The sequence below is a fragment of the Limanda limanda genome, chromosome 18 (genome assembly GCF_963576545.1).
Source record: "Limanda limanda chromosome 18, fLimLim1.1, whole genome shotgun sequence".
NCBI classification, from domain to species: Eukaryota; Metazoa; Chordata; class Actinopteri; order Pleuronectiformes; family Pleuronectidae; genus Limanda; species Limanda limanda.
Window position 1 is genome coordinate 676,389 of NC_083653.1, and position 21,423 is coordinate 697,811.

General features: G+C 46.9%; 2 protein-coding genes across 3 annotated transcripts in view; both read right to left on the reverse strand.

Moving 5' to 3' along the window:
• adgrg6 (adhesion G protein-coupled receptor G6) overlaps positions 1 to 5,854 on the reverse strand; it is a 53,604-nt gene extending 47,750 nt beyond the window's left edge. Inside the window, exons 1-3 of the mRNA XM_061091956.1 lie at positions 5,630 to 5,854; positions 5,174 to 5,586; positions 3,571 to 3,650 (exon numbers count right to left, since the gene is read on the reverse strand). Coding sequence (XP_060947939.1) covers positions 3,571 to 3,650; positions 5,174 to 5,586; positions 5,630 to 5,854 — 718 coding nt within the window. The remainder of the gene's footprint in view (positions 1 to 3,570; positions 3,651 to 5,173; positions 5,587 to 5,629) is intronic.
• A 5,650-nt stretch (positions 5,855 to 11,504) lies between these two features.
• vta1 (vesicle (multivesicular body) trafficking 1) overlaps positions 11,505 to 21,423 on the reverse strand; it is a 32,653-nt gene continuing 22,734 nt past the window's right edge. The window contains exons 6-8 of one of the 2 annotated variants that reach the window (XM_061091521.1): positions 19,704 to 19,949; positions 19,313 to 19,387; positions 11,505 to 11,776 (exon numbers count right to left, since the gene is read on the reverse strand). In XM_061091521.1, the coding sequence (XP_060947504.1) occupies positions 11,631 to 11,776; positions 19,313 to 19,387; positions 19,704 to 19,949 (467 nt within the window). In that variant the 3' untranslated portion in view covers positions 11,505 to 11,630. Of the gene's footprint in view, positions 11,777 to 19,312; positions 19,391 to 19,703; positions 19,950 to 21,423 lie in introns of both variants that reach the window. The other variant, XM_061091520.1, reaches the window with a different exon arrangement.

Below are 21,423 nucleotides of genomic sequence, written 5' to 3' on the forward strand. Positions count from 1 at the left end.
GACACAGACACACAGACACACACACACACACACACACAGACACAGACACACACACACACACACACACACTCACACACACACAGACTGTTTCTTAATGTGTTAACATCTCGGCCTTCAGCTCCTCACTCAGCTCAGTCACTGAGGAACATTCATGAAACTCAATTAGTATTTCTAATATTAATTTTGAGCCACGTTTTTATTGGAATTCTCAGGAGCAACGAGGTTAAAATATTCACTCTGCACTTTCAGGCTTTTCATTACTTTGAGTTCTCAGAACAAAACTGATAAAGTGCACATGAATAAAAAGATGAATCCACAGAAGTGCTGAGTCAGCGTTAATGAGTTTCTACTGAAGGACGTTCAGCCTCTTCCTCTAATGGACGCTTTGTCCTCAGCAGGAAACACATTTATTCTGACAAGGACAAGTTCACAACTTCAGACTTAACCTAAACATCAGGAGTGAAAGTGTAGTGAAATACATGGTACCACCAGCAGCATCAGTACTACAGTACTCCACAGTACGACACAGTACTCCACAGTACTACAGTACTCCACAGTACGACACAGTACTCCACAGTACTCCACAGTACGACACAGTACTACAGTACTCCACAGTGCTACAGCACTCCACAGTACAACACAGTACTCCACAGTACAACACAGTACTACAGTACTCCACTACTACAGCACTCCACAGTACTACAGTACTCCACAGTACTACAGCACTCCACAGTACTCCACAGTACTACAGTACTCCACAGTACTACAGCACTCCACAGTACTACAGTACTCCACAGTACTACAGCACTCCACAGTTCCACAGTACTACAGCACTCCACAGTACTACAGCACTCCACAGTACTCCACAGTAATCCACAGTACTACAGCACTCCACAGTACTCCACAGTACTCCACAGTACTACAGGACACCACAGTACTACAGTACTCCACTAGTACAGTACTCCACAGTACTCCACAGTACTATAGTACTCCACACTAATTGAAATGCAGCAGGTGAACGTCCTCGTGGTTCAAACACGTTATCGTCCGAGGTGAAGCTGCAGATGAATTATCAAACGATATTTGTGAACCTCTCCACACGTTGACACTCAGCTCCTCTCAGGAGCTGCTGCTGTTTTCACTGTGAGTCGAGGAGCTTTGTGATAATTCGGCTGAAACAGTTTTCAGCAACTAAAAATACCTTCTCCTCCTTTTCCAGACACTAATCCTGTAGATTATTTGGCTTCCATCAACCTGCCCTTCTCTGTTTTCACCTCTCTGTCCTCTCTAGCATTCTTTTACTCACATTCCTCTCTCCTCCCTCATTCATGACCCTCTCCTTCAGCCCTTTGTTGTCCTCTCTCCTCTGCTTTCTACCGGCTGATTGCAGTTTTATCTTCACACTGGACACAAATGAAACGGCCTCCTGTCGTTGGTGAAATTGAAAGAATGTCTTTGTGGTCAAGCAGCAGAGAAGAAATCAGATCCAGGCTTTGTGAAAATTAAACCTACATATCAGAAGATCTTTTTTTTGTTGTTGAGCAGTGTATATAAATCCTCTGAGCATATATTAATGATAGAATATAGAAGTATAGAAGAGCTGCAATATCTAATAATTACAAATCATGAAGCTGCCATCCAGAAGATCGTCCAATTAAAAACAAGACTAAAGCTCTAAAGGTTCTACGGAGACGTCCAAGTCTTTGTTTAGGAACTGAAAACTAAATGTGTTTGAGTGGAAGCAGTTTCACTTCCTGACCTGACCTCCACATGTGAAGACGTGACGCTGCTCCGTCCGACCTCAGCAAGGTCGGGAAGTTTCGTCTCGTCACTCGAGCACAAAACTTCTGACTCTGATCATCTGATCTGAAACCTGGACGTTTCAAAGTCTCTCTTCCACCCTCAGTCTTCACTAACCCCATTCAGACGTTCTTCAGGGCGTCCTGGGGGATTGGAATCAGACGAGGGACAGAGAGAAGAAGTCGGCTCTGTCTCTGTCTCCCCAGGTGAATGCTGACTCACTCCCCAGGTGTTTGCACTCCTCCCTCTCTTCTCCTGTCTTTCACTAGGAGATAATTGAGAGTGCCATCCAAGATGGGGGGGGTGAAAGGAAAGAGATGCCCAGCGAGGATAAGACAGGAAGTAGGTGAGTGGAAGAGGCTCGTGACAGAGAAGGTTCTGTCTGGTCAGAATCACCTTGAACTTTGACCTTTGACATCCAAATGACAATCAGCTCATCGTCAAACTAAGTTCACGTTTGTTCCAAAATGTAGAAAATCATTTCCTGATGTCTGGAGTCACAAAACAGGACAGACACACAACCAGTAAACACACTTCCTGTAAAGGCTCATCAATTCTGTCTTTACACACACACACACAAACACACACACGCACGCACGCACACACACACACACACACACACACACACACACACACAAACACACACGCACGCACGCACGCACACACACACACACATACACACACACACACACACACACACACACACACACACACACACACACACACACACACACACACACACACACACACACACACACAGTTCAAAACTTCAGTTTATATACTGGTCAGCAACACATGTGTGTGTGTGTGTGTGTTGTGGTTTTGTTCTGCTGGGAACTTTACGAGTGTGTGAACCGCTCGGTTTGGCCTGCGGCTGCTAGAAGGGTATGGAAAATACATTAAACAGACACACACACACACACACACACACACACACACACAAACACACACACACACACACACACACGTCCTTCACTTTGTGTTTCAGTTCATTTTTCACTGAAACGAGTGTTTTGGCACAAATGTGGAAAATGGCAGCAGCCAAGTTCTCTCTCTCTCTCTCTCGCTCTCTTTTAAAACATAAAAAAAAAGTCAAAGATATTCCTGGATCTGCACCAAAGCTTTATGATTTTTTCTCTAACATATAAAACATTCTTCCACAAAGTGTTGTGGAAATTCACTGAGTAGTTTGTGTGTAAACTTGTTCACAAACAAACCAGCGTCAGCTCTCTGTCAGACGAAGACACAGATCTGAATAAACCAGGAACCTCACGTTTGATTAACTGTTGGTGACAGGATGCGAATAATGAATGAATGAAAGGATGAATCGTTTCCTGTTTCAGAATGGCTTCAAAATAAAAGCACTAAATGATAAAAGAGAGAAAGCAGCTTTTTGTTAGTGGAAGCGTGAAGGAGACGAGAAGCTCACACGGATGGAAACATGAAAGGAACGAAGGAGGAAAGATGAAAGGAGGAGGAGACGAGTGAACGAAGGAGGAAAGATGAAAGGAGGAGGAGACGAGTGAACGAAGGAGGAAACATGAAAGGAGGAGGAGACGAGTGAACGAAGGAGGAAACATGAAAGGAGGAGGAGACGAGTGAACGAAGGAGGAAAGATGGGAAGAGGATGGAAATCGTACAAATCAATAAATATGTTGCATCTCTTCTTCTGAAGGAGGTTTGGAAACAGAATCGTTTTCATGTTTCAGTGAAACAGAGGAAACAACGACATCAAGCGTTTTCAAAACAAAATGGAGTCGGGGGTCTTACCGTGTCTGTGCAGAGTCGTCCATAGCAACAGCACGACAACGTGACCCAGCCGCCACCTTGCTCCTCCTGTAGGGGGCGCCCTAGAGAAACAGAGTACAGCCATCATTTCGGCGGTTTAGGTCCCGCCTCTTGCACCAACCTGACCAATCACAGTCCGTCTTAACTGTAGTCGTGACATACTGTGTGTGTAGTCACATATTAACCAGTGAGCAGAGGATCACGTCCCAGGAGAGCCAATCAAAAGGCTCCATGCACAGCGTGATGTTGTTTCAATGTAACGCACACGTGACCTTTGACCTCCTGATGAGGTTTGTGTATTTATTCTATTGAGTCTTGTGAGAACCTGTACGACCTCTGACCTTCATGTGTTTAATTATTTATTTACACGTTTTCATTCAGGTGATGAAGTCATTTACTGGATGTGAAGGGTTTGTGAGGTCAGGGCGACCTTTGACCCCAAAAGTGTAATCAGTCCATCCTTGAGTCCAAGTGAATGTTTGAGGAAATCCCCTCAACCTGTTTGAAATATCGTTTTCATAACATCACAACAAACTGAAAACATAATGCCTCTGGCCACTAGGGGGCGCCTCAGATCGTCTCCGACAGAGTGAATCAGAATCTTAGATTAAATCAGAATCTCAGATTGAATCAGAATCTCAAATTAAATCAGAATCTCAGATTTAATCAGAATCTCAGATTGAATCAGAATCTCAAATTAAATCAGAATCTCAAATTAAATCAGAATCTCAGATTGAATGAGAATCTCAGAGTGAATCAGAATCTCAAATTAAATCAGAATCTCAGATTGAATCAGAATCTCAAATTGAATCAGAATCTCAAATTAAATCAGAATCTCAGATTAAATCAGAATCTCAGATTGAATCAGAATCTCAGATTGAATCAGAATCTCAAATTGAATCAGAATCTCAGATTAAATCAGAATCTCAGATTAAATCAGAATCTCAAATTGAATCAGAATCTCAAATTAAATCAGAATCTCAGATTGAATCAGAATCTCAAATTAAATCAGAATCTCAAATTAAATCAGAATCTCAGATTAAATCAGAATCTCAGAGTGAATAAGAATCTCAGATTGAATCAGAATCTCAGAATCAGATGAAGTGGCAGAAGAACTTTGATCAAACTGAAGAACGATTAAAGATTCACTGAAACGTTTGTGGTGAAGAGAGAGAACGAAGCTGGAGACTTTCTGAAAGTTTCTCTTCAAACTGTTTCTCTTCATCTGATTCAAACGCTGTGAATCACAAACGTTTCCTGAAGCAGCTTCTGACATTCAAGAGAAACTCGTCTCTTTGTCTCTCGTCTGTCTCCTCCTCCTCGGCTCCCGTATGGAAATGGGAGCGAATGACAAGTGGAGCGAGGTCAGCGAACAAGGCGGCGACTCGACCACATAAAGAGACGATTCATGGCCCCCCCCCCCCGCCTCCAGGCAGACATTTTGTGTCCCAGAAGTTCACGAAGACGTTCACACCAGGAAACCACATGTCACTCACAGAGGAAGCCGATTGGACGAGAAGGTTTCACGTCTCAACCTCGGAGCTGAATTGAGAAACCTGCGTCTCTTCAGAATGTCCTCAACCACCTGCCACCAGAGGACGCTGCCACCAGGGGACGCTGCCACCAGGGGACGCTGCCACCAGGGGACGCTGCCACCAGGGGACGCTGCCACCAGGAGACGCTGCCACCAGGAGACGCTGCCACCAGGGGACGCTGCCACCAGGGGACGCTGCCACCAGGAGACGCTGCCACCAGGGGACACTGCCACCAGGGGACGCTAGGGGACGCTGCCACAAGGTGATGCTGCCACAAGGTGACGCTGCCACCAGGGGACGCTGCCACCATGTGACGCTGCCACCAGGGGACGCTACCACCAGGAGACGCTGCCACCAGGGGACGCTGCCACCAGGGGATGCTGCCACCAGGTGACGCTAGGTGACCTGCCACAAGGTGATGCTGCCACCAGGGGACGCTAGGGGACGCTGCCACCATGTGACGCTAGGGGACGCTGCCACCAGGTGACGCTAGGGGACGCTGTCACAAGGTGACGCTGCCACAAGGTGATGCTGCCACCAGGGGACGCTAGGTGATGCTGCCACCAGGGGACGGTGCCACCAGGGGATGCTGCCACCAGGGGATGCTGCCACCAGGGGACGCTAGGGGACGCTGCCACCATGTGATGCTGCCACCAGGGGACGGTGCCACCAGGGGATGCTGCCACCAGGGGATGCTGCCACCAGGGGACGCTAGGGGACGCTGCCACCATGTGACGCTGCCACCAGGGGACGCTAGGGGACGCTGCCACCAGGTGACGCTAGGGGACGCTGTCACAAGGTGACGCTGCCACAAGGTGATGCTGCCACCAGGGGACGCTAGGTGACGATGCCACCAGGGGATGCTGCCACCAGGGGATGCTGCCACCAGGGGATGCTGCCACCAGTGGACGCTGCCACCATGTGACGCTGCCACCAGGTGAGGCTGCCACCAGGTGAGGCTGCCACCAGGGGATGCTGCCACCAGGTGAGGCTGCCACCAGGTGAGGCTGCCACCAGGGGATGCTGCCACCAGGTGAGGCTGCCACCAGGGGACGCTGCCACCAGGGGATGCTGCCACCAGGTGATGCTAGGGGATGCTGCCACCAGTGGACGCTGCCACCATGTGACGCTGCCACCAGGTGAGGCTGCCACCAGGTGACGCTGCCACCATGTGACGCTGCCACCAGGTGAGGCTGCCACCAGGGGATGCTGCCACCAGGTGACGCTGCCACCATGTGACGCTGCCACCAGGTGAGGCTGCCACCAGGGGATGCTGCCACCAGGTGACGCTGCCACAAGGTGATGCTGCCACCAGGGGACGCTGCCACCAGGTGATGCTAGGGGACGCTGTCACAAGGTGATGCTGCCACAAGGGGACGCTGCCACAAGGTGATGCTGCCACCAGGGGACGCTGCCACCAGGGGACGCTGATGTTAGTTCATCATCTCACACATGTCAAGTCCTCGGTTTATACATCAGAATTATTATTATTGAACTGATTCCGTCACAGAGAAAAGTTTGAAGTCACTCAGAAACAGAACCTCCAGAACCTCTAGAACCTCCAGAACCTTCAGAACCTTCAGAACCTCTAGAACCTTCAGAACATCCAGAACCTCTAGAACCTTCAGAACCTCTAGAACCTCTAGAACCTCCAGAACCTTCAGAACCTCTAGAACCTCCAGAACCTTCAGAACCTCCAGAACCTTCAGAACCTCTAGAACCTCCAGAACCTTCAGAACCTCTAGAACCTCCAGAACATCCAGAACCTCTAGAACCTTCAGAACATCCAGAACCTCTAGAACCTTCAGAACCTCTAGAACCTCTAGAACCTTCAGAACCTCTAGAACCTCTAGAACCTCCAGAACCTCTAGAACCTCCAGTACCTCTAGAACCCCCAGAATTTTCAGAGCCTCCAGAACAATGAACAGATCTCAGCCAACGTCTCTTCTCTGTTTCAGCTTCGTCCTCCAGAAGCATGAGAGGAGTTTTCTCTGTGAGTTTCAGGTTCAGTCTCCAGGTTTCACTGAGGAAGACGAGTTCACATCTTCACCTTTAACTTAATGAAGCACATTCCTCTCTGCACCACCCGACTCTCAGCCCTCCTCCGTTTTCATCCCCTCTTCTTCTGTATCTCTGTTTTCATCATGTCCTCCGCTAACACTACACCCACACACACACACACACACACTCACACACACACACTCAGCCTCCTGTCAACAGGGTGCAGTTGGACGTCACCTCCTTTAAACCTTACTTCAGGTTGTGTAACCGCTGGCAGAGACGAACCTGAGACAACACGTCCTTTGATAACGAAGAATCACGTCGACACCAAAACCTTTAAACTAACATTCACTAATATTACACTGACACCATCTCGACTCTATGAGGCTCTGTAGGAATGTCATGAAGTTGAAGTTACAGTATTAAGAGAAAAAGTTTTGAATATGAGAAGATCCGTGAGACTCTGTTAAAATGAGGAATGAGCAGAATCTTGTTCTTTGGTAAAAGTTCCACAAATTGATCAGAACAGATGGAACGAGTCAGAACTTTGTCTTCATGGTCACGTCAGAGTTTTCTCAACAATGAAATCACAACTTCATTCTTGTAATATTGTAATTCTCTTGTAATATCACAATTTTGACCTTATTGTGATTTGTATATTTCTGCACACACACATGTTGTGGAGTGAAATATATTAAAATTATTTTCTGGTCATATTGATGAGCCGGAGTCACGAGGCATCAATATCACAGCTGTTCCTAATAAACTGCAACCTGACAACAGTTAATACCCGATCAATAACATGTCAGTATGGATTATGATGGGGAGTCATTATTGATTCTTTATAGTTTTGAATAACTGATCAACTTTAAAGTGTCACATGACCGAAGCTGCATCGACTTATCGATCGGTCGTCTTCTGGTTTCTGATCAGAAATGGATCTTTACTTAAGTTAAATCTGAATCAATAACACAACATTGTGTCAATAAAAAACACAACACCAGCAAAAAAACACATCATAAAAGTGATTAAACAACCGACTACACACAACACATCAAGACAAAAACCAAGACTACACAACACACAGTGATAAACATCTACACAATATCACAACTGAACAAAGTGAGACAGAAGTAACATGAAGTCAAAGTTAAAAAGTTACAAGTTTTAAACTCACATGTTTCAGTTCAGCAGCAGCAGCTCGTCTCCTCCCCTCATCTTCATCATCTTCATCACCACCTCAACCATCCTGCAACTTTGCTCTGCTTGTTTCTCTCTTTCTTGTAGTTTCTCTCTTTCTTTCTCTCTTTCTTCTCAGTCTCCAGCAAACATCCACACAGCGAAGAGCTCGACACACAACGTCTCAAAGTTTGGACTGAGAGGGAGGAAGGGGAGAGAGAGGGGGGGGGGGTGGAGAGAGAGAGAGGAGTGGAGGGGATGGGGGCAGAGGAGGGGCAGTGAGAGGGAGAGAGAGAGAGGAGAGGGAAGGAGAGAGAGAGAGAGAGGAGGGGAGGGGGGCAGAGGAGGGGCAGCAAGAGAGAGAGAGAGAGAGAGAGAGAGGGAAGGAGAGAGAGAGAGAGAGGAGGGGAGGGGGCAGAGGAGGGGCAGCAAGAGAGAGAGAGAGAGAGAGAGAGAGAGAGAGAGAGAGAGAGAGAGAGAGAGAGAGAGAGAGAGAAAGTCTGATTTGAGTTTTAAGGAAACACTTGTTAAGCTTGTGAAAGCCTGGCTCCGACTTCCTGTCACGTTTTCAAAATAAATGCAGTGCTTTTATTTTTTCAATATTTGATCATGCTTTGATTTTCTGCCTTCGATGTTTCCTCATTCAAATGTATGACGGTTAAGACAGTGTTCCATCACTTCCTGTTGTATTGTGTTTATTGCATTCATCCTTCAAGGTACTTTGTGTTAACTTGTGTGTTTAGTTTCTGCTCGTTCATCCAACTTGTGACACAACTCGTTGTTTGGTTCAAAGTTTCACTCAAAGAGGAAGAGATTCGATCGTGGGGTCAAAGGTCAAGTTCACTGTGACATTAAAGCATTCTTAGATTGCGTTGTTCACAAGAGAATCCAAAATGATGCTTTCACGTTTGATTATTATATGAATAGTATGAACTGTAGAATTACCTTTAATAGATTAGATATGAACCTTTGTGTTGGATGTTTTGTTTTCAGCTCGTTTCTGTGTGAAAAACACTAAAGATTAATATCATAAACGTGATCAATGAGCGTTAGTATAGAAGCGTGAGGAGCTTTTAATGTGATCAGATCCAATCCGATGGTTTCAGATTCCACTGGTCCAGATGCTGGAGACAGGACTGATTGATGGCAGCCGATCAGAACCAGAATAATAATAATAATAACTATTTGTATAGCACTTATTTAAACAAGGTGACAAAGTGCTTCACACAACAGTTCATGGCAAAATAAAGAATCGTTTGTTATAGTTTTACAGATTTTTATCTCAGCTTTAATGAATAAAACATTAAGAAACACACGAGTCATCATCACATCATAATTTCAAATATTTTATTCAAATCTCTTTAATTCTGACAAGTGACGAGATTGTGAAGAAACATAGAAACTGTAAAAACCAAAAACCAAACATCCCACTAAAATAAGTTCTGAGAATTGTTACATGAGCAGAAAAACCTCCACTTCCACCTCAGGTATAATCAACATGTGAATAGCGCCCCCTGTAGGCAGCCCGACACCAAACAGCAGTTTTATTCCACGATTTATTGGATTGTTTTGTTTTCCTCCACCCTTTGTTCTTTAACGTCTGAGCTGAACGTGACAGTTTAACTTATAAAACAGCAACTGAAGTTAAAAATATCGACTCAACACGTCACAGTTTCCTGTTGAATCCGCTTTAAGTCGCTAGAAAGACAAGAAAGAAAAGACAAGACAAGAAAAGACAAGAAAAGAGAAGAAAAGACTCCTTATTACTGTGGAGGTTTGGAGACTCGTCTGGTAAAGTGAGGAATCGAACGTCTCGTCAGTTTGTTCAGATCTGAGTCTGCGAGTCAAACACAGAGTTGTCTCTTTGTGTCCTGTGGTCTGCTGTCAGAGTCTGAGTCAGGTTTACATTGGGACTGATGAACGTCCACGTCCGTCCTCTGCTGAGGAGACACCAAGCTCTGAGAGACAACACGATGTTCACAAGCTGCTGGTGGAAATCATCAGCTTCTTTATTAACTTTAACAAAGTGACTTCCTCTGATAAATCTACAGTTAACTCACACGACAGGAATCTTCACTAAAGCTTCAATTTCCTCACAAATCATCTCCAGAATTCAAATGGTTTGTTTCGTTTAAAATGTAAGAAGAAGTGAGTCAGTGGAGATTTAAACTGAAGCTGTGATCTGCTCCTGTAGGAGTGAGTCACTGAGGACTCAAGGAGTCAGAGACTCAGAGATTTAGAGTCAGAGAGTCATTGAGCCAGAGAGTCAGAGATTCAGAGTCAGAGAGTCATTGAGTCAGATATTAAGAGACAGAGAGTCATTGAGTCACTGAGTCATTGAGTCAGAGAGTTATTGAGTCATTGAGTAAAGAGTCATTGAGTCAGAGTCATTGAGTCATTGAGTAAAGAGTCATAGAGTCAGAGTCATTGAGTCATTGAGTCATTGAGTCAGCGAGTCATTGAGTCATTGAGTCATTGAGTCAGAGAGTCAGAGATTCAGAGTCAGAGAGTCATTGAGTCAGAGATTAAGAGACAGAGAGTCATTGAGTCACTGAGTCATTGAGTCAGAGAGTTATTGAGTAAAGAGTCATTGAGTCAGAGTCATTGAGTCATTGAGTAAAGAGTCATAGAGTCAGAGTCAGCGAGTCATTGAGTCAGCGAGTCAGCGAGTCATTGAGTCATTGAGTCAGAGAGTCATTGAGTCAGCGAGTCATTGAGTCATTGAGTCAGCGAGTCATAGAGTCATTGAGTCAGAGATTCAGAGATTCAGAGTCAGAGAGTCATAGAGTCATTGATTCAGAGTCAGAGAGTCATTGATTCAGAGTCAGAGAGTCATTGAGTCACTGAGTCATTGAGTCAGAGAGTTATTGAGTCATTGAGTAAAGAGTCATTGAGTCAGCGAGTCATTGAGTCATTGAGTCAGCGAGTCATTGACTCATTGAGTCAGAGATTCAGAGTCAGAGAGTCATTGAGTCATTGAGTCAGAGTCATTGAGTCATTGAGTAAAGAGTCAGAGATTCAGAGTCAGAGAGTCATTGAGTCGGTCAGTGCGATGCAGCTCAGACACAAGGAGTCATTGTTGCAGACTGATTTCCATCATGTCCTCCTCTGACAGCAAACTGAACAGGACGGCCTCATTGTGTGTGTGTGTGTGTGTGTGTGTGTGTGTGTGTGTGTGTGTGTGTGTGTGTGTGTGTGTGTGTGTGTGTGTGTGTGTGTGTGTGTTTGTGTCGCTGTGGGCCACATCAGCGGCGCTGCTCTAGAGAAAAGAGGGGGATGGAGGAGGGCTGGATGATGGAGGGATCAGATTGGAGAAGGACAAAGGCTTCATTCTTTGCCGGTCATGAGAAGTTTCAGAGCTTTCTGGAGATTCTGGATCGCCGTGCCGACGTCCTCGTACTGCAGGGCGCTGCCCGCGTACTTACACAACTTCTGAGCCTTGGTGAAGTCCTCCGGGGTGAGGTGGACCCCGCCTGGAGAGAGAGAGAGGGGGAGGGAGGGAGGGAGGGAGGAGGGGAGGGAGGGAGGGAGAGGGAGAGGGAGAGGGAGAGGGAGGGAGAGAGAGGGAGGGAGAGGGAGAGGGAGAGGGAGGGAGAGGGAGGGAGGGAGGGAGGGAGGGAGGGAGGGAGGGATGGAGGGAGAGAGAGAGAGAGGGAGGGAGAGTCAGAGAGAGAGAGAGGGAGAGAGGGAGGGAGGGAGAGAGAGTCAGAGAGAGTCAGAGAGAGGGAGGGAGAGTCAGAGAGAGAGAGGGAGGGAGAGAGAGAGAGAGAGAGAGAGAGAGAGAGAGAGAGAGAGAGAGGGAGAGAGAGGGAGGGAGGGAGAGAGGGAGAGTCAGAGAGAGGGAGGCAGGGAGGGAGAGTCAGAGTGAGGGAGAGAGAGGGAGAGAGAGGGAGGGAGAGTCAGAGAGAGAGAGAGGGAGAGAGAGTCAGAGAGAGGGAGAGTCAGAGAGAGAGAGAGAGAGGGAGAGAGAGGGAGAGAGAGGGAGGGAGAGTCAGAGAGAGGGAGAGAGGGAGAGAGAGGGAGAGAGGGAGAGAGAGGGAGTCAGATAATATTCAACAACTAAAAGCAGAATGAGAGAAATCAGGTGAAAGGTTTAAAAGCAGATCCCTCTCTCTCTCTCTCTCTCTCTCCCTCCCTCGTGAGGGAGAGAATCATCTCATCTGGAGTGAAGGAAAACTCTGCGTCATGGAAACTCAACACGAGCATCCCATAATCACCTGTCAGCACCCAGGGGATTGTGGGTAATGTTTAATGAAGACCGACCTGCAGTTTGAAACACGAGACGTTTTCTAACTTCTCAGATCAAACACACAACGACGTCTTCAAATGAAAACAATCACACAACCAGACGCTGATTCAACATCTTCTGTCTTCTCTGAGTCTTCCACCTGCTGGATGACATCATCAGTCATGTGATCTATGAGGGTTTCCCGCTCGCAGGCGTTTCTCTCGCTCCGTGTGAACAAATGAACTTTAACCTAAAAACCAACGTCTTTGTTTCTGCAGCTGACTTTGCTCTCAGGCTCCGCCCACAAGTCTCTGGAGGACGAGTCGCTCCTGCAGGACGCACAACATCTCACAGTCTGAAGAAAACACACACTTCATATCGCCTGTGAACACAAGAGGATTCAGGACTCATCGCTGGAAACCTCGACAACTCCACTCTTCTGGATCTGTTTGTCTAACATCTCTTTCTTTATCTCTTCTTTTATCCCTCCGTCGCTCCTCTCCTCCATTTCACCTTCATGATCTTCACAAACATCTGATTTAAATGAAAGTTTCACAAACAGTTATTGCTGACTTTTAAAGGCTTAAAAGGCTTTAACAGGCTTTAAAAAGGACATTTATTCACTAGAGATGAAAACCTCCCAGAAACCATCACTTGGATTCTCTCTCGATGACTCGTATATTTCGGGCCGAGCTCTCTGCAGCAGAGACGATAAATCCTCAGATCCACACGGCCAAGATCTCACAGAGTTAATGTCTAGCACATGAAATAACAATGACTTCAAATGACTCTTTTACTGTCATGTGACCATGTGGAGACCCCGTGAAGGACCAGTGCAGGTCCCTGGACCAGTGGACCCCCCGTGAAGGACCCGTGAAGGTCCCTGGACCAGTGGACCCCCCGTGAAGGACCTGTGCAGGTCCCTGGACCAGTGGACCCCCCGTGAAGGACCCGTGAAGGTCCCTGGACCAGTGGACCCCCCGTGAAGGACCAGTGCAGGTCCCTGGACCAGTGGACCCCCTGTGAAGGACCAGTGCAGGTCCCTGGACCAGTGGACCCCCCGTGGAGAACCAGTGCAGGTCCCTGGACCAGTGGACCCCCCCGTGGAGAAGCAGTGCAGGTCCCTGGACCAGTGAACCCCCTGTGGAGAACCAGTGAAGGTCCCTGGATCAGTGGACCCCCCGTGGAGAACCAGTGCAGGTCCCTGGACTAGTGGACCCCCCGTGGAGAACCAGCGGAGAACCAGTGCAGGTCCCTGGACCAGTGGACCCCCCGTGGAGAACCAGTGAAGGTCCCTGGACTAGTGGACCCCCCGTGGAGAACCAGCGGAGAACCAGTGCAGGTCCCTGGACCAGTGGACCCCCCGTGGAGAAGCAGTGCAGGTCCCTGGACCAGTGGACCCCCCGTGGAGAAGCAGTGAAGGTCCCTGGACCAGTGGACCCCCCGTGGAGAACCAGTGAAGGTCCCTGGACCAGTGGACCCCCCGTGGAGAAGCTGCAGGTCCCTGGACCAGTGGACCCCCCGTGGAGAAGCTGCAGGTCACTGGAACACTCCAGAAACAACCAGTTCTTCTTCTTGGCTTTCACCACTAAAGATGGTTTAACACAGTTCACCTTAACACAACTGCTCAGATTCAACTTCTACTCTGGATTAGGACTCGGATCAGTTTGAGACGCTCTGCAGAGACGGAGGTAAAGAGAGTGAAGCAGAGACGAGAGGTAAAGAAGGTGAAGCAGAGACGAAGGTAAAGAGAGTGAAGCAGAGACAAAGGTAAAGAAGGTGAAGCAGAGACAAAGGTAAAGAGAGTGAAGCAGAGACGAGAGGTAAAGAAGGTGAAGCAGAGACGAAGGTAAAGAGAGTGAAGCAGAGACAAAGGTAAAGAAGGTGAAGCAGAGACAAAGGTAAAGAAGGTGAAGCAGAGACGAAGGTAAAGAGAGTGAAGCAGAGACAAAGGTAAAGAAGGTGAAGCAGAGACAAAGGTAAAGAAGGTGAAGCAGAGACGAGAGGTAAAGAAGGTGAAGCAGAGACGAAGGTAAAGAGAGTGAAGCAGAGACGGAGGTCAAGAGAGTGAAGCAGAGACGGAGGTAAAGAGAGTGAAGCAGAGACGAAGGTAAAGAAGGTGAAGCAGAGACGGAGGTAAAGAGAGTGAAGCAGAGACGAGAGGTAAAGAGAGTGAAGCAGAGACGAAGGTAAAGAAGGTGAAGCAGAGACGAGAGGTAAAGAAGGTGAAGCAGAGACGAAGGTAAAGAGAGTGAAGCAGAGACAAAGGTAAAGAAGGTGAAGCAGAGACAAAGGTAAAGAAGGTGAAGCAGAGACGAGAGGTAAAGAAGGTGAAGCAGAGACGAAGGTAAAGAGAGTGAAGCAGAGACGAGAGGTAAAGAAGGTGAAGCAGAGACGAAGGTAAAGAGAGTGAAGCAGAGACAAAGGTAAAGAAGGTGAAGCAGAGACAAAGGTAAAGAAGGTGAAGCAGAGACGAGAGGTAAAGAAGGTGAAGCAGAGACGAAGGTAAAGAGAGTGAAGCAGAGACGGAGGTCAAGAGAGTGAAGCAGAGACGGAGGTAAAGAGAGTGAAGCAGAGACGAAGGTAAAGAAGGTGAAGCAGAGACGGAGGTAAAGAGAGTGAAGCAGAGACGAGAGGTAAAGAGAGTGAAGCAGAGACGAAGGTAAAGAAGGTGAAGCAGAGACGAGAGGTAAAGAAGGTGAAGCAGAGACGAAGGTAAAGAGAGTGAAGCAGAGACAAAGGTAAAGAAGGTGAAGCAGAGACAAAGGTAAAGAAGGTGAAGCAGAGACAAGAGGTAAAGAAGGTGAAGCAGAGACGGAGGTAAAGAGAGTGAAGCAGAGACGAGAGGTAAAGAGAGTGAAGCAGAGACGAAGGTAAAGAGAGTGAAGCAGAGACGAAGGTAAAGAGAGTGAAGCAGAGACGGAGGTCAAGAGAGTGAAGCAGAGACGGAGGTAAAGAGAGTGAAGCAGAGACGAAGGTAAAGAAGGTGAAGCAGAGACGAGAGGTAAAGAAGGTGAAGCAGAGACGAGAGGTAAAGAGAGTGAAGCAGAGACGAAGGTAAAGAGAGTGAAGCAGAGACGAAGGTAAAGAAGGTGAAGCAGAGACGAAGGTAAAGAAGGTGAAGCAGAGACGGAGGTAAAGAGAGTGAAGCAGAGACGAAGGTAAAGAGAGTGAAGCAGAGACGAAGGTAAAGAAGGTGAAGCAGAGACGAAGGTAAAGAGAGTGAAGCAGAGACGAAGGTAAAGAAGGTGAAGCAGAGACGAAGGTAAAGAAGGTGAAGCAGAGACGAAGGTAAAGAAGGTGAAGCAGAGACGAAGGTAAAGAAGGTGAAGCAGAGACGAAGGTAAAGAGAGTGAAGCAGAGACGGAGGTAAAGAGAGTGAAGCAGAGACGAAGGTAAAGAGAGTGAAGCAGAGACGAAGGTCAAGAGAGTGAAGCAGAGACGAAGGTAAAGAAGGTGAAGCAGAGACGAAGGTAAAGAAGGTGAAGCAGAGACGAGAGGTAAAGAAGGTGAAGCAGAGACGAAGGTAAAGAGAGTGAAGCAGAGACGGAGGTAAAGAGAGTGAAGCAGAGACGAAGGTAAAGAAGGTGAAGCAGAGACGAAGGTAAAGAAGGTGAAGCAGACACGAAGATAAAGAAGGTGAAGCAGAGACGGAGGTAAAGAAGGTGAAGCAGAGACGAAGGTAAAGAAGGTGAAGCAAAGACGAAGGTAAAGAGAGTGAAGCAGAGACGGAGGTAAAGAGAGTGAAGCAGAGACGAAGGTAAAGAAGGTGAAGCAGAGACGAAGGTAAAGAAGGTGAAGCAGACACGAAGATAAAGAAGGTGAAGCAGAGACGGAGGTAAAGAGAGTGAAGCAGAGACGAGAGGTAAAGAGAGTGAAGCAGAGACGAAGGTAAAGAGACTGAAGCAGAGACGAAGGTAAAGAAGGTGAAGCAGAGACGAAGGTAAAGAAGGTGAAGCAGAGACGAAGGTAAAGAAGGTGAAGCAGAGACGAAGGTAAAGAAGGTGAAGCAGAGACGAAGGTAAAGAAGGTGAAGCAGAGACCAAGGTAAAGAAGGTGAAGCAGAGACGAAGGTAAAGAGAGTGAAGCAGAGACGAAGGTAAAGAAGGTGAAGCAGAGACGAAGGTAAAGAAGGTGAAGCAGAGACGAAGATAAAGAAGGTGAAGCAGAGACGGAGGTAAAGAGAGTGAAGCAGAGACGAGAGGTAAAGAGAGTGAAGCAGAGACGAAGATAAAGAAGGTGAAGCAGAGACGAAGGTAAAGAGACTGAAGCAGAGACGAAGGTAAAGAAGGTGAAGCAGAGACGAAGGTAAAGAAGGTGAACCAGAGACGAAGGTAAAGAGAGTGAAGCAGAGACGAAGGTAAAGAAGGTGAAGCAGAGACGAAGGTAAAGAAGGTGAAGCAGAGACGAAGATAAAGAAGGTGAAGCAGAGACGGAGGTAAAGAGAGTGAAGCAGAGACGAGAGGTAAAGAGAGTGAAGCAGAGACGAAGATAAAGAAGGTGAAGCAGAGACGAAGGTAAAGAGACTGAAGCAGAGACGAAGGTAAAGAAGGTGAAGCAGAGACGAAGGTAAAGAAGGTGAACCAGAGACGAAGGTAAAGAGAGTGAAGCAGAGACGGAGGTAAAGAAGGTGAAGCAGAGACGAAGGTAAAGAGAGTGAAGCAGAGACGAAGGTAAAGAAGGTGAAGCAGAGACGAAGGTAAAGAGAGTGAAGCAGAGACGAAGATAAAGAGAGTGAAGCAGAGACGAAGATAAAGAGAGTGAAGCAGAGACGAAGGTAAAGAGAGTGAAGCAGAGACGAAGGTAAAGAAGGTGAAGCAGAGACGAAGGTAAAGAGAGTGAAGCAGAGACGAAGGTAAAGAAGGTGAAGCAGAGACGAAGGTAAAGAAGGTGAAGCAGAGACGAAGGTAAAGAAGGTGAAGCAGAGACGAAGGTAAAGAGAGTGAAGCAGAGACGAAGGTAAAGAAGGTGAAGCAGAGACGAGAGGTAAAGAAGGTGAAGCAGAGACGGAGGTAAAGAAGGTGAAGCAGAGACGAAGATAAAGAGAGTGAAGCAGAGACGAAGATAAAGAAGGTGAAGCAGAGACGAGAGGTAAAGAGAGTGAAGCAGAGACGAAGGTAAAGAAGGTGAAGCAGAGACGAAGGTAAAGAAGGTGAAGCAGAGACGAAGGTAAAGAGAGTGAAGCAGAGACGAAGGTAAAGAAGGTGAAGCAGAGACGAAGGTAAAGAAGGTGAAGCAGAGACGAAGGTAAAGAAGGTGAAGCAGAGACGGAGGTAAAGAAGGTGAAGCAGAGACGAGAGGTAAAGAAGGTGAAGCAGAGACGAAGGTAAAGAAGGTGAAGCAGAGACGAAGGTAAAGAAGGTGAAGCAGAGACGAAGGTAAAGAAGGTGAAGCAGAGACGAAGGTAAAGAGAGTGAAGCAGAGACGAAGGTAAAGAAGGTGAAGCAGAGACGAAGGTAAAGAAGGTGAAGCAGAGACGAAGGTAAAGCAGAGACGAAGGTAAAGAAGGTGAAGCAGAGACGAAGGTAAAGAGGGTGAAGCAGAGACGAAGGTAAAGAAGGTGAAGCAGAGACGAAGGTAAAGAGAGTGAAGCAGAGACGAAGGTAAAGAAGGTGAAGCAGAGACGAAGGTTAAGAGAGTGAAGCAGAGACGAGAGGTAAAGAGAGTGAAGCAGAGACGAAGGTAAAGAAGGTGAAGCAGAGACGAGAGGTAAAGAAGGTGAAGCAGAGACGAAGATAAAGAAGGTGAAGCAGAGACGGAGGTAAAGAGAGTGAAGCAGAGACGAAGGTAAAGAAGGTGAAGCAGAGACGAAGGTAAAGAGAGTGAAGCAGAGACGAGAGGTAAAGAAGGTGAAGCAGAGACGAAGGTAAAGAAGGTGAAGCAGAGACGGAGGTAAAGAAGGTGAAGCAGAGACGAAGGTAAAGAAGGTGAAGCAGAGACGAAGGTAAAGAAGGTGAAGCAGAGACGAAGGTAAAGAAGGTGAAGCAGAGACAAAGGTAAAGAAGGTGAAGCAGAGACGAAGGTAAAGAAGGTGAAGCAGAGACGAAGGTAAAGAAGGTGAAGCAGAGACGAAGGTAAAGAAGGTGAAGCAGAGACGAAGGTAAAGAAGGTGAAGCAGAGACGAAGGTAAAGAAGGTGAAACAGAGACGAAGGTAAAGAAGGTGAAACAGAGACGAAGGTAAAGAAGGTGAAGCAGAGACAAAGGTAAAGAAGGTGAAGCAGAGACGAAGGTAAAGAAGGTGAAGCAGAGACGAAGGTAAAGAAGGTGAAGCAGAGACGGAGGTAAAGAAGGTGAAGCAGAGCAATGGAAGCAGCTGAGCAGAAACCTCCTCCTGGTCTGGTGGAGATGTTCTAGTGGAGCTCAGCCAGCAGCCGGACTGATGTTCATAAAGCTTTTCATTTTAAATAAGAGTAATCGCCCGAGTCGCACGGACACAACTCGATTCACCCTGTGAAGTTTAAGAGAGAAAACGGCTTAAAACCTTTCAACAGATTTGCAGTTAATGTGGAATCGAGTGGTGAAAAGAGTTTGAAGTATTAATCTCACGTGTTCAGCTGAGCAAGAACATGAAGCTTCACAAGGAAACAAAGTCTCTGTAAAGAAGTGGTTTTATCTTCACTGATCCAGAAAGAGCTGACGGCTCAGAACGCTTTGCATACACTCACAGAGACTAGGGGACCTGAGCTACTTCACAGCCCAGTGTGTGTGTGTGTGTGTGTGTGTGTGTGTGTGTGTGTGTGTGTGTGTGTGTGTGTGTGTGTCTGTGTGTGTGTCTCTCACCCTGCTGCTGGGCGTTGAGCAGCGCCGGGTCGACAGCCGGCACCGAGCGAGGCAGAGGAACTGGTTTCACTCCTTCTGCTGGGAAACACACAGGAGATGGAACTGGTTCAGTGTGTGTTACGTCCTCAGAGTCTAAAGATGTGTCTTCTGAAACTATATGAAGAACTAGTTTGTGTTTATCTACAAATTGTTTCATGTGTGTGCACGGACGGCCTGATGTGTGTAAACCAACTACAATAAATATGAATCCTTCATTATTCGTGACGTGTGCGTTTGTTACTCAGTTCTACATCAGCACATATTGTGTCCGTGTGGATTTGAACACACATCATTGTGTAGATTGTCACTCAGCTTGTTAACTTGCAGACGGACACACACTCTCTCTTCATACCTGCGGGTGGAGGCAGCTCGGCTGGAGTGTTGGCCGGTGCGTGGGCCCCGGGGGGGATGTGCACGTTGTTGTAGTTGATGGAGCCAGAACCCGATGGTGCCGATGGTCCTGGACCCGGAGTGAAGCCGAACCCGGGGGCCGGACCTGGATCTGAACCCTGGTCGTCAAAGGACTGAGAAGAAGGAGGAGCTCCCCTGAAGGATCCGCCCTGCGAGAGGCCGGAGGAACCTGCAGCTCCAAACTCGTCTGTGAGAGAAACGGAGAAGAAGAGGGCTCAGGTCAAACTTCTCCACAGGGTCTCAGGTTGTGTAGCAGCTCCACTTCCTTAAATGTGTGTTTCATAAACTCTTGGGCCAATCAAACAAACACAAAGTAAACTTCACATGACAAACCCAGGCTGCTGCTCACTGTGGTTGATGCTCGACTGGTTTGACCATGAGCTTCACACCGCGGTGATCAACCTCTTTAAACTTCACACGCTAACACCAACCACCGGGTGTCGACTGTGGTTCATCGTAAAACCAGAAACCGGTTCATCCCTAGTCTGGTTCAGCCGGATTCACCAGAGAAGTAATGAGTCAAAGTGTTAATAAAACTCCACCTGTTGCTTCTATAAAACTCTTTTAGAAAACGACTTCTCACTTGATCAGATTGAAGCGTCACCGCAGTCTTTCTGTGAGATGACGTGACGCCATAGATATGATCATGTGACCTGCGTGAGCGCCACAGAAACATAAAGAGAGGACACGTAGCAGAGGACATTAAATATATCTGGGGACAGATAATAAGAACTTTGTCCCGGTGGCAGAATCCATGTGATGCATCATCAGAGAACAACACTGACAAGAGCGTCGCTGCAGCTCATCACGTCTCATCATCATCAGCCGCCGCGGCTTACAGCGCCGGAACAGGAACCAAGCGTTAATCTGCAGAAATGAAGCTTTGCCGCCGCAGAAAGAAATTGTGAGCGGGGGGGCTTAAACCTTTGAGTCTCAATCACACGCGGAGAAAAAGCTTCTTCATAAAAAGTACAAAATAAAATAGTTGAGGAGAAATGGTTTGAATGAATAGAGATGAGATTAAACCCCGAGCCACACACACTCATCTGAAATCACAGTGATTAGTTTTAAACCAGAGTTTCAGTCTCGGTGATTCGATGCAGTTCAGGGATCAGTCGGTTTCTCCTGGTGAGCGACGCTGTGAAGTCACAACAACTGAAGACAAAACGTCCAGAGCTGTGGACAGGGAACTCGTCTTTAACAGGATATTATAATAAGAAGGAAAGTTCCAGTCTAACGTGTTTACATCTGTGCAGCACGAGCCCGGCGCTGGAGACGCTCCTGCTCCCAGCGACCACACCCGACTCAGAGGAAACACTTCCTCACTGCCAGAGAGATTCTGACTGATGACACATGTCGGAGTGGATCTGCAGACGTGTTCTCCACAGCGTGTTAATGGAGGACCATACATGACAAGTATAAATAGATAAATAAATAAATATAGAAATAAATACAGAAATAAATAAATAAATTAAAAAAGGAAATACAGATTAAAATAAATAAAAACGTTAAAAACAGAAATAAATAAATAAATACTTAATAACAGAAATGTCTAAATAAATGTGGAAGACATTTATTTAGACATTTCTGTTATTATTAACGTATTTATTTCTGTATTAATTTCTGTATTACCTTTTTTATTTATTTATTTATTTATACAT